The sequence below is a fragment of the Ctenopharyngodon idella genome, chromosome 5 (genome assembly GCF_019924925.1).
Source record: "Ctenopharyngodon idella isolate HZGC_01 chromosome 5, HZGC01, whole genome shotgun sequence".
Lineage (NCBI taxonomy): Eukaryota > Metazoa > Chordata > Actinopteri > Cypriniformes > Xenocyprididae > Ctenopharyngodon > Ctenopharyngodon idella.
In genome coordinates, this window is record NC_067224.1 from 37,995,259 (window position 1) to 38,008,916 (window position 13,658).

General features: G+C 35.9%; 1 protein-coding gene across 1 annotated transcript in view; it reads left to right on the forward strand.

Moving 5' to 3' along the window:
• Positions 1 to 377: 377 nt before the first annotated feature.
• Positions 378 to 13,658, forward strand: part of LOC127513612 (calcium-binding protein 7) — a 46,123-nt gene continuing 32,842 nt past the window's right edge. The window contains exon 1 of the mRNA XM_051895580.1: positions 378 to 1,465. Coding sequence (XP_051751540.1) covers positions 1,357 to 1,465 — 109 coding nt within the window. The 5' untranslated portion in view covers positions 378 to 1,356. The remainder of the gene's footprint in view (positions 1,466 to 13,658) is intronic.

Here is a 13,658-nt window from a genome sequence, read left to right on the forward strand (position 1 = left end):
ATATATTATCTAAAATGTAAGTTACTCAATAGCCTATAACTCCTTGTTTATTGAACTGCCGTTTGAAAGCGACATTTGCAGTTGTGATGTTGTTCTGAATATATATTGCTTAAAATATTATAAAAAGTGTACAGCTATCACATAAAATTGATAATGATTTTATATGAATTTATGTTTGATTTAAAGGGTATTTGTTCATACTGAAATGTATTTAAATGAAATAAATAGATGGCATACTGTGTGTTTAATATGGTTAAAAATACAGAGATAAAGCAATGTCCATTAAAATTAACTCTGGGATCAAAATAATGTTTATGTTCAATAATAGTTCGTCTAGCACTGTTGTACACATGCATCAGAAGTTTCGCGCCATGAGCGTCGCGTTTTAAGACAGCCTGTCAAGTTAAAAACAAACAGATCAACTTTTGAATACGCGTCCAATCTGATACGCTCCGTCTAGCTGTTGAACGCAAGAACGCGTCCTGTGTGAATCATGCCTCCCAACACCTGAGGTGGGAAATACCTTGTGGAGAGCAGCAGCTTACACTCAGACTAAATATAGATCCATCGCGAGGGAACCCGGACACCGCGCCTCCCCACGCACGGCTCGTTTATCTGCATGTTGTGTTTAGCTGGAAAGTTGGATTGTATCGGTGGTATCGTTCTCCATTTTTAAAATATTCTATTTTTGCTAAATGGAAAAACACAGGATTTCTTTAGATAAAAATATATTAACCTCTCAACTACACACGCGTAAAGCGCATTTTTAACTCCTTGTTCCTGGCGGTGCGCACGCACGCTATCCAACAAGTGCATGCTCGAAGCTCAACTGCTGTGTCTTAAGAAGCGATTGAAGAGAAAACAGATGGAGATGCCTGCCTAACGACCTGGACCTCGAATCGATCCACGCAACCTCGCCAATACGCACATACTTTGTCGCAGTGATAAAATGCGCGTTTGTTTGATGCGCGTCGAGTGAGCTGGTGGATTATGTGCATCTGTTAGTTTCCCCGCCGATGGAGCCGCCGTAATTCGTTGTTTTGGTCATTTTTACAACAAACTAGAGACCGGGCGGTTTGCTTATATTTTGACGGTCCGAACCCAAAAGCCTTACATCTAGTCCACCCGTAACCTGCGAAGACTTGTAAATCCTTACACCTGGTTTCTTGGAGAGGGCTGCGCAATTGCGCACGCTGTGAGAGTATACTATCGGCGCTTTCCATGGAATCCACTCCACGCGTGATCTCCACTGAGGGTTTCGGTCCTATCTGATGTGGGGTAAAAAGTTGCCGTCTGGACAGTAAATCACATATATGAGGATCAATACACACGTGCTGGTCAACACAAAGCGCAAAAATGCCTATGCATCCGGTGACTTCCACTTTGATGTACCGGGGGATCTGCACCATTCCAGATATCCTGTCGTACCGGGCACCGGTCAACCTGCCTGAGGATGAGGTGGAAGGTGAGTGAGAGGGTCCTGGTGGTTTTGTATCCTATATAAAATTATTAAATGCTTTCTAATTCTTGCATTGCTTTAGTCTATTTCAACCTGTCTCCTTAGCAGAAACTCGGTGTTTTGCGCACCTGTTCGTTGTTTTTTCTTTTCTTTTTTCTGTATCTGAATGACCCAGTTTCGCTTTAAAATATATTGTTAGAGAACAGTGGAATGCTCTATCCTGTCATTTTTCTGTTTACTTAGAACAGTTTGGAAGGATTCAGCGCAGTTCATTTAAAACGCGTGAAAATCCGGTTACCTGCGCGTGTGTTTCTCTATGAGGTGGATAAATCTGATTGTCTGATTTATGGAAAGTAGGTCTATCACAAGCCACCAGAAAGACCTGTGAGTGGTATGCTGCAGTTGAGACATCTCTTTGAACAACAAATCACAAGTGAATCAAAATATGATTCACAAGCCACTCTAAGAAAATACTAGTTCTGTTTTTATATTCTGAAACATATTAAACTACAGATGCATATGCAATTCGCCAGAGTATTTCCATGATCTTACTCATCTGTGTCAGAAAGTTTACGCTGATGAGTGTCCAACTGAATATAATTAGTATAAGTAGTCACATTATAGTCCACATGCTTCATACCTTCAATACATGGCTTTTCTGATTAAAATATTTTGTGATTTATGGAGAGTATAGGTCTCATAAACCAGCAAAAACACCTGTTATTGGTATGCAGCAATTAAGATCTCTCTTTGATATGGACCTCTCATTTGGAGTAATGACTCAGAGTCTTCCATACCACGTCATTCTAAGCATAAAACCAACACTTTTCATTTTTAGCATCTGAAACATATCCCACTAGCCTATACCATATGCAAATGTATATTCTTTTTTTTTTTTTTTTTTTTTTGTCATAAACTACAGTTTACCCCAGAGTTTCCTAATAATGGTCTTGGAATGTCCTTGCACTGCACAATTTGGATGTCTCTTGAATAACACACTTGATTTCAGCTCATTAATAGTGGCACCAAGACATGAAATGAGTGTGTCAGATAGAGAGACATCCAAAATGTGCAGTGCTGCAGACCTACAGGATCAGGATTAAAAAACAACTGGTTTACCTTGATAAGTATCCAATTAAATGAAAGCAGTAAAATGTAATTTAAACTAGACACATTATAGTCTACGTGTTCAATACCGGAAAATAAATAGCTTATATTGTTTTTTCCACCACCATTCAATGCTTTAGGTAGGTTACGTGTGAAATACAAACCACAGACAGCTCAGTGTGATCAGATTGCATCATAATCCCATGCTTTTTTATTTATTGTGTATATACTGTACAGTTTTAAATCAAAATCAATTTATTCCTTAAATGCAAAAATATAAAAGTTTGTAATTTTGAATGTCAAAATGTGCAATCAAACACGTTCATTCAGATTAGTTTTTTTCTATTAAACATTGTATATTGACATCTGATTGGTGTGATTGTCGGCTCAGTTCAAAGTGTCTTTCCTGATCAATCTTTTGTGATTAAGGTTTAATTAAGTAACTCAGCACCTTATTGCAATTCCTTTCATCAAAGGATGTTTTCTATCAGTACATCTAGCTAGTTAAATACAAATCCTCTAACCCAGAATCTCAAGGCTGATTCTCATGCTTTTAACTCTTAAAAACCTGATGGTCTGAACAAACACAAGATAAATGATGATAAAGTGACAAAAAATCACATATATGGATGTTTCGGTAACACTAATCTGGGGAGCAATTCTCACTATTAACTAGTTGCTTATTAGCTTGCATTTTACTAGCATATTGGCTGTTTATTAGTACTTATAAAGCACATATTAATGCCATATTTTGCATGACCATATTCTACATCCCTTAATCCTAACTTAGCCACTACAACTACTACTATACTATCTATTAATAAGCAGTAAATTTATTATTGAGGCAGAAGTCGTAGTTAATGTGTGACCGATGTTTCTTGTAGTACATGATTGTGTGCATATTGTACATGCACAAATATCCAAGTGTAAATGTGACAGTCAATCTATTTGCAAATGTGCCTACATGTTCAGAAAGGAAAACTGTGCCACATGTGGTCATCCCAGATCATATACTGTAGTCTAGAATTTCCACAGAGATGGAAAATAGAGAGTGAATATGAACAGACAAAGCATAGGGTTTCATTCCCGTAACAGTTTTGCTTTTACACAGATTTGCTTTGCAAATAAACAGCTTATGGACCAAACTGTTGGTTGAAGTGCTCCACACTGATGAAGTAGGCCATGTTCTTTCTCATCCTCAGGATATGTAGTTGTTTATTTGTGAATCTTGAGTTTGAACCAGATTTTTATATTTTGCTTTGAACTCATAGGCACACTGGGGGCAGAAATTGAGATGTAATTTGTGAGCCGTGCATCTTTATTTTAGTTAGCAAGTTATATTTCATCATAAACCCGTCAAGAATGAGAATAAGAGCCTCAGCTAAAGCTTGAAGAGTTCATTATTATTCTCAGTTGAAGATTGCTTAAAGTGTGGTTCATCTAAAAGACATTATCTCCTGACTTTATGCTCACACACACTGGACATCTTAACCTTCTGATAACGTCCCTTAAAGGATTAGTTCACAAAAAAAAAAAAAAAAGAAAAAATTCGGACTCGCTCCAAACACATATGGCTTTTTTTCTTCAGTGGATCAATAAAGGAAGATGAACGGAGAATGGAGAAGCTTTCCGATTCATCCGGATGACTTGTGTGCTATATTCCAAGTCTTCTGAGGCCATACAAAAGCTTTGCGTGAAGAACAAACTGCAATGTAAATTATTATTCACTGATAATCTTCCTTTCCAGTGGGCTGTTAACCATTGGGAACCAAGTCAGTGAGTTGCGTTAGATTAGTGAACAAATCATTCAGACTGGTTTAATGGTTCAATTGATTCATTGAAAAGAAATGAGTCAAAAGAGTGATTGGGTCTCATTCACTAATAATAGCATGAATTAAAGGCACAATATGTAATTTTCACCACTAGAGGTCGCTTATTCAAAACAAAGGCGTAGCTTGATAACGCCTTGTTTTTGCAAAATCATGGGAGGTGTTGTCTTCATGTCTACAGCCGGTGGAAAAGAATCTGACACGACTCTGAAATCATATTCATGGACGAGCTAATGTATCAGGGCCGTAACCACCATAGACATTGAGGGGGACAAGTCCCCCCAATAATTAGAAATGACCAAATTGTCCCCCCAGTATTTGATATTATTGATGCTCCTCTGCTGTACTCCATTATGCACCACTCTGTTTATTGTTAGGATGACAAAAAAAGTTGTAAAAGTTACATTTTTTAGGCTGGTCTGCCTCAGCCGTCTAACAGCACTCATCACTGTCAGAATGAGTGATCTGGCCAATCAAATCAAAGAAGGTGTGTTCACAGAAGACGAGTGCAGATACCAATGCGACGTTTTCGTTTTAGCAGTGAAAGAGAGTAAGTAGCTAGCCTATATTTGATGACTGTTTTATGATTGAAATATTAAGCGACCGACAGTAATATCCAGTGATGCAAACTACTCTAAATTTTTCTGAAATGTCCCCGTTTTGAATCGAAAACATGCTATTTGATTAATATGATATGATTAATGTAATTCATAACTGAATGTGACGAGATAAGAAACGTTTTGCGTTTTTGACATATTATAGATACAAATAAGAATGAATACCATTATAATATAAATACCTTTATAAATACCATTTGCAAATAATTTAAATTGATTACTTAATAACTATAGACCTGGAGCTTTTACCGTTCTTATTTCTTTTTCATTATTCCCTTAAATCCCCGACTTGTAATGTATTAAAGATTTATTAACATTACTGTAGTATGAAGCAGGGTGTGGCTGAAAGCCACTGGAGCTGAACGAGGCCGCTGGAGTGAGAGACAAGCGTGACACGCCTCGAGAGCAGCGGAACGGTTTTTATGCCACAGATGAGCGCTTCCGCTTCTTCCGGTCATGCGTATGTGGGGTAACACAGCACTGTTTTATCATATTAGATTTGTGTGTTGAAAATTGTTATAACGCTACTCTGTGCATTCGCTCTGCAGCTGCTATGAGACACTTGTTGCACACTGCAGTAAGCTAGATCAATATTAGGCATGGTAAAACATGGTACTTGCGGTAAATCAAAAAACAAGATTCAAAGAATAAGACTAACCGGTAACACTTTATTTTAGGGTTTTTTAACTAGTTGCTTATTAGCATGCACATTACTAGAATATTGGCTATTTATTAGTACTTATTAAACACATATTAATGCCTTATTCTGCATGACCTTATTCTACATTCTTAATCCTACCCAATACCTAAACTTAACAACTACCTTACTAACAATTAATAAGCAGTAAATTAGGAGTTTATTGAGGGAAAAGTCGAAGTTAATAGTTTATATGTGTTCCCTATACTAAAGTGTTACCGACTAACCATGTTGAGCTAAATAACAATGATTAGTTTTCTGTCGATGAATGTAGCTATCCAAAGAGTTGCTCACCTGTCTAATAAAAACAATATATTAAAAAGTTTTTGGTGTTTCTACAAAATAAAACCGGAAATCGAGGGTAACATGGGTATGATGTCACTGATAGGCAAGGCGCGGACATGATCCGTGTCCTGGTTAAAATTGCTTATTTCTCTGGATTTATCATTCTTGGAACATTTGGGATAATGCAAGTACACAAGTCAACAAAATATATATATATAACTTTGTTGTCGTGGTTTTTGGATATTTGAATCCAAAAATCTTACATATTGTGCCTTTAATCATATTATATGCACAGGAGAACAAAAAATGTATGTCTAATTTTTTATATATATATATATATATATATATATATATATATATATATATATATAAATATGAATAATAAAGTGACAAATGCAAGAGATGAGAGATCACATATGGATGTTTCTTGTAGTAAATGATCCAAATCCAAAATATGAATGTGACAGTCAATCTATTTGCAAATGTGCCTATGTCACTGAAAACCAAAACTGACACATTTCAGAGAAAAAAAAACTTGGAATAACTAACTAACTGCATAATTAATACTTAGTTGAAGCACCATGTGATTTTATTACAGCACAGTCTGTTTGAATAGGAGTCTATCAGCTCGGCACATCTTGACTTTGGAATATTTTCCCAGTTTTCTTTGTTCTTGATTTTTTTTCCCATAAATTTAAAATACATATTTAGTATGAAAGTTATTGGCGGAATCTTGGTTTGTTCGTCAAGGCGTTTGTACGCAAATTTCATGCACAAGTTTGTGAGGATGCGCGGTTAGTTTATGAGACCTGACCCATTTTTACTTTGTTACACAAGGATAAATGTCAGAATTTTTAGTGGAAAACAGCTCAAATTTAAGTTTGTTCCTCATGCAAAGGCTTTGAAATGTAGCGCAAAACTCATTAACTACTTTTATGATACTTTTATGATGTTTTTGCCGTTTGCCGTTTTTGAATAGACTTCACATTATGGTGTTCAGAGTTTGTTTTTATTTAAAAGATAATTCCTTCTTTTACCCTTTATGATTCACAAGAAGCAGAAAGCTGCTTTTTGTTGGACTTTATTCACTATGAACCAGTGACCCATATGATTCACATGAACTGAATAAACATCCATTACCGGTAAGGCTTTCACTGAATGCACATTCAATACAAACCAGCAGCCGCACGGTTTTGTGAGAGCGAAATTCAGTTAATGTTCAGGGTCCTTCGTGTGCCGGGAATTACCCAGCTGTTAACCGCACCCGACGTCAGGCACCACATGGTATTTCTATGGCAGTGCATGACAATCAGACATCAAGCTTGTTTGGAATTTCATTAAAAGAGGTTGGCAGCGGTGACGGAAGCAAATAAAGCTGTGATTAAATTTGGTGCTGTGGATGGATTTCAGAAAGCAATCTCAGAGCCCATTGTCACAGGGATAGTAAGGGTGCCATTTGCTGCCTCTGAGAGCACGCCAGCCCCTCTTGATCAAGACCACACTGACAGCTCATGCTGGACTGCTGGACTCATGTTTTACACACAGAGTCACATTCAGCCTATGGGTCCAAAAAACTGTTACAGCTCCTTCTTCTCAGTCGAAAATTGATGGAAATAAGGAGGGTGTGTTTTCCAAAAGCATCGTTATCCAACTATGGTCGCAAGTTCCGTCACTATCGGGTGCGTTTCCCGAAGTCAACTATGGTCGTTATCAACACAATTCAACAGAACTTGCGAACATAGTTTTTATGCTCCATGTTTTTTTTGTGTGTGTTATTTATATATCAAGGCATTGGATATGGTGTCAACTTTGAGGTTTCTACTCTTTGCCTGCTGAATTTGAATGATGCATCTTAGAGTGAAGATGTTGTACTGTTGGTGTGACATACTGATGGATGCAGATCTGTCTGATACGGCTGACAGCAGTGTAACCAACTGTAAAATCGGACAGATGGTTTCAATACTGGGAAAAATTCAACCAATTTTCTAGTGATCTATACCATAATAATGTAGGAAATTGGTTTCTGCTCACAAAAATTGCCCATAATGTTAACTAACGCCATTCTCACTAATGAGAACTATTTGTCTTTTGATTATTACTTATACTGATTATTTGCATACTAGGAAAACCATGTAAACGTTACAGATGTGGCTATGCGTATAAATAAAGCTATTAAAGCACAATAGCTTTAGAATTTCCAGAATGATTTAGACCGTTTTGTGCATCCAGAACCTCACTCAAAAAAGAAAATGTTCAATAACCTTAACTTAATTAAATTGAGGAAAATGTTTTCATGTAATTAAATTAAGCATTTTCTTAGAACAGATTTTTTTCTAGTCTTGTTGTATGATATTAAATTAATTTAGTTATGCCGACTAGATGCAATCAAAATGACAAGGACGTCTGAATACATTTTTACAATTTTTGGCTTTTTACCAAACATTGGCAATTGATTTTTTCTTTCTGGCAGTAAGTAAAATAAAAAAATAAGCTTTTTAAATTCAGAAGAATACTAAATTAAATTATCTACTTGGATGAATGATGTTAGGGTTACATTAAAAATTGACTCTCAAAGAGTCAGTCTGGATTTACATGCATTCGGGTATGGCATCGGATAAACATCCATTTTACAAACTTGAATTGATTAGGGTCAGACAGGGGGTGTGTTTGGCGATATTGGTGTGAAAGTGCCTTCACATTTGCCAAAAATAGAACTTTTATTCTTTTGTTACTAGCCCAGCCCATGTGAGAAAAAGTAACGCAAAGGTAACATAACACATTACGTTCCATAAAAAGTAATGCAATTAGTTACTTTTTTAGGGAGTAGCGTAATATTATAATGCATTACTTTTAAATGTAACTTTCTCAAACACTGTCCATGTAACATCACAACATTTATTTCCATCAAGAGGTGCCTCAACTTTTGGGTGAGCATTTTTGAGGTGAGCACTCTGTAAAGTCTCCTCCAGCACATCCCAAAGACGTTCAATGAATTTAAGGTCTGGACTCAGAGGTGCAAATTCATGTGTGAAAATGATTCTTCATGCTCTCTGAACCATTCTTTCACAATTTGAGTCTGATGAATCATGGCGTCATCCTGGAATATGGCCATGATGCGTCTTCCTACATAGTTGTTTAAGAAATGAAAAGCTACACACTCCATCTTTTTGGGTTAAAAGAACCGTTGCCAAACATATAACATGTTAGAAACATAATAATCACTGCAATAATGATCCAGTCATAGACTCTTAAATCAAAACAGCAACTTTTTTCTTTTTGGCCTGGCAGTGTGTGTATATATATATATATATATATATATAATGTAACCCCTCCACCCAGGTCCTACTCACCCTGCTCTGCGCGGGCCTCGAACCTGGGTCTCCGGCGCTAGAGCATCTCTTGAGATCAGAGGAGTGAGGTTTACTCACACAGCGACTACTAGCTGGCCTCCATTACACTCAACCCCCTAAACCTCACTCCCATCTGGGTCACGGCACCAATGTAACCCCTCACCCAGGTCCTTCTCGCTCCGCTCTGCGTGGACCTCGAACCCAGGTCTCTGGCGTGAGAGTCGGACACTCTAACGAGGAGGCTAAACGCTGCAACCTATATTATACCTATACTTTTATTATTTATTAAGTGACCAATAATTTGTGACCAGTATTTTATATGTAGATTGATTTCTCCTCTCTAAACTGTTTCTCAAGCACATTCTCTCATCACCACTGCTGAGGAGACACCACGGAGACTGAGGGGTGTCCTGAGAGTCACACAGAATATAGAATATAGATTAACATGGCACTACAAAGGCCTGTTTGTGAAAGGGCCATGCGTTAGAAGTCAGAAGGCACTTAAGTTAATTTATGATTTGCTGTCTGTCTGAACCAAAGAAATAAAAGCGAACTATCTGTACCATTTTCGGGCCCAGTGATTTCCGCCATGCTGAGTAAAACAGTAAAGTAAAACAGACTTTACTGTAAAACGCGGAATGTCTTGAAATGTATCAAATTTTGGATGAATAAATCAAAAGTAGGTGGGTACACTTAAATCAAATGCCGATATTGACTAGTGTCTGTGAATATTAAACCACAAAAAGTATATGAATATGAATCCTGCATGTTCTGAGTGAATTGCGCAGACGTGTGAATATGTTTAATACACTATAATAATGTATGTATGTATGTATAATGTATGTCTTATTGTAATATTACTACTAATAATAATACAATAATTATTAAGACTTTATTTTTGAAGGGAATAATCACAATTTTTCATCCATGTTTCAATCTTAACAGTAATTTGGTATAAAAAAAAGAATTTGAGAAAAAATAAAAAAGTTTAGAGCATATAAATTGCATAGCATCATATTTTTTCTATTGCACTGAATCGAATCGAAATCGGATCGCACTGCATCAGTAGCTGCTTCATATGTATCTTTAATGTATCGTATCATTGGCTATGCATCGAGATGCGTATCGCATCGGCCTCGGTAACGGAGATGCGCATCCCTAAGGCCTATGTATGGGTCTGTGTGTTTGTCTCATAGTAGTTCTTGTGAAAGGAATATTAGTATTACCAATATATCATCCGTCTATTGCAAATTTTTAGTAAACCAAATACAATAAGGATGCCTATCATGTAAATTCAGGCCTATTCTGGCTGCAGATCATTTTATAGGATATGTTTTACCAGCTGTTTTTATTCTGAAATATAATGGTTTTGCAATCAAAAAACACGAATATTGTTTATTTTGTGCCATTTTTAAAAGTAAGTCATTTTTGTGTCTCAAACTGTGGAAAGGACAATTTAAATGTGCCATTTGTCTCTCTTAAACCAAGCGGAAAGTTCCATTTAAATTACAGATACAAGTTGTCAATTTATGAATATTTGTATGTATTATTCAGGTAACTCAATAAACATGCCACAAATATTAAATAATGCTTATGTGCTACTAACATCCTACTTGATTCAGGAAACCCAGCATTTTGTATTGGCATTAGACCACAATGATGAATGTTCTGACTGGAACAAGACATATTCATTATGTTATACTTCTCTCTGTATGAATGTAATGGCCATTGTAGGAGTAAAATCACGGTTTGTGTAAATTCAGTGCAGAAGTTACAAATCCGTTTCCTGTCAGAGTACAAGTAAAGAAAGATCCCATGGCTGTTTGGCAGGTAGAGTGGTTTAGAAATAGACATACAGAAAGAGGAGTGATTCACTTGAACGTATCTCACTGACAGATGAACTGGAGAGCAAACAAACCTTCCACCAGCCAAGGTCTGCCTCCTGTTGCTTTTCTCTTCATCACATTTCTCTTTCCACACACTGCAGGATCATAAATGAGAGGAAACAGAGGGACAATGGCATATCTTCTGTTTGGATCTTTCATTTGATGCAAATTCACAATAACTTCATTTTTCATATCTCCCTTTTGTGATCTGATTTGTTTGCAGAGCAAGAAATATTTTTTTTTTCCATTTTTGAGAAATATAATTGCTTAAAAAAAGGACACAGAAAATATTTTGAGTGTGAGAAATGCTTGTTTTTCCTGTAGGGGATGCAGAGAGTTAAAGTCAAATGAAATCCTCTGGCCAAATTTTCAAAAATTTGTCAGAATTTGTTAAGGTGTAATAATGGAACAACACTATTATTTACAACAGGATCTGCAATTTCATGTAAATAAAAGATTTTTGTTATAATAGACAATCAAAACTACTCCTTTCCTGGTAAAAAAAAATAACATGATTTTCAAAAGTCAACAAATTTTGGAAAGCTAAATGTAACATTTTTGACAAGCCAAACGTCATATAATTTATTTAAGCCAGAAATAAACTTATTTTCCGTAAAATAAACAGTGCGGGTAAAGCATTACAAGTAACTTGAGTTATGTAATCAGATTACTTTTTCAAGTAGCTAGTAAAGTAACGCATTATTTTTTCAATTTACAACAAAATATATATGTTACTTTTTCAAATAAGTAACGCAAGTTATTTTTTCACATATGTTGACTGACAGTTCTCCTGTCCCCATGTTGAGAGAAATAAAGTGCAAAGGTGTTGTGTGTGAACATGATAGTTATTGTAGTTCTAGACTAAATGTGAGCATGCATTTACTCATCTCACTTGCACGAAAACATTCAGTATTCCTCAAAATGAATAAAAACAGTGAAATGCAATCTCAGAATTGTATGCAAACCTGTAATAATTAACTATATTAAATTACACAAATATACTTTATGTATGTAATCTCACTTTATTAACCAATGTCTTTGCTGCTGACCTTCAATGATCCAATTCAACCATACTAATAAGCAAAAATGACTTTAGATTAGATTTAGAAATAAGAGTTCCGAACGTCCTTCTCCTGTATCCTATTCTTCTTTAATCCAGAATGGCAGCACAGCTGAAAGGTTTGTTTGAGCTGCGCCCTCTACTGTACAGGAGTGAATCTGCTTTTCCTTCAGCCTGAGGCTTATTCATTTCCTTAACATGTTAAGGGCCTTAACATTTGCCAAAAATATAACTTTTTTGTTGTTATTAAAAAAACAAACAAGCAAGCCCAGCCCAGGTGAGAAAAAGTAACGCAAAAGTAATGCAACGCATTACTTTTCATAAAAAGTAACCAAGTAATGCAATTAGTTACTTTTTTAGGGAGTAACGCAATATTGTAATGCATTACTTTTAAAAGAAACTTTCCCCAACACTGAAAATAAGTATAATGAACTATGCAAAAAAACATTTAAACGTCTCAAATATGTTTTATAATTACCTCAAAATCAAACTAGTTAACCTGTCACGCACATTATCATGTCCGTCAAAAACTTAGGCTGGCTGTTGGTGTTGACTTATGAATTTGCACACTGTTTGTCTTAAAGCATATTAAAAACACCACATAGACATACAAAAAAAAACATTAAAAACTTGATTTTTTTTTTTTACCACAGGGGGACTTTAAGAAATGAAAAGCTACACACTTCATCAATTAAACTGTTGCCAAACATCCGTCAAAAACTTAAGCTGGCTGTCGGTTAAAATATTAGAAATAAAAACAATGACATAAAACACTTATGGGCATTAATCACTTCTCTGAATATTTGCTGGCTAAGAAATAAATAATTATTACCTTACGATTCATCTGTTTTCAAATCCACATCATTTGAATATCACAACATCGTATGTACATCTGTCAAAAATAACATACACAATACACGGTAGTATTTACGACAAGCAGAGGTCCGTTGAGTACACGCATTACTTGGAAAACCCACACTGACAGATGTTTTGACTACGTCATTGCTTTCAGAGAAGAGGGAGAAAATGGCGGCCTGAACGGCTTCAACCTAGTGTCTGTCAGAGATGATATCGTACATGAGTATAAATTTGTTCTTCACTCGCTGAAATTGAATTGGAATAATCAGGGAACTGAGTGAAATACTTCACACTGCATGCTAAAGAGAATAAGCGCCAATCCAATTGAAAAACTTCACCGGGTTAGTGAAAATCTTTAACAGGTGTTGGTTTTGGCAGATATTTTTAATGCACAAACTATGCATTCTGATTCTGACATTCCTGATTTGAATATTTTCAAAAATTTTCTATTCTTGACTGATCTTTTTTTCATAATTTTGGCAATAGATGAAATGTTAAATGAGTGATCTT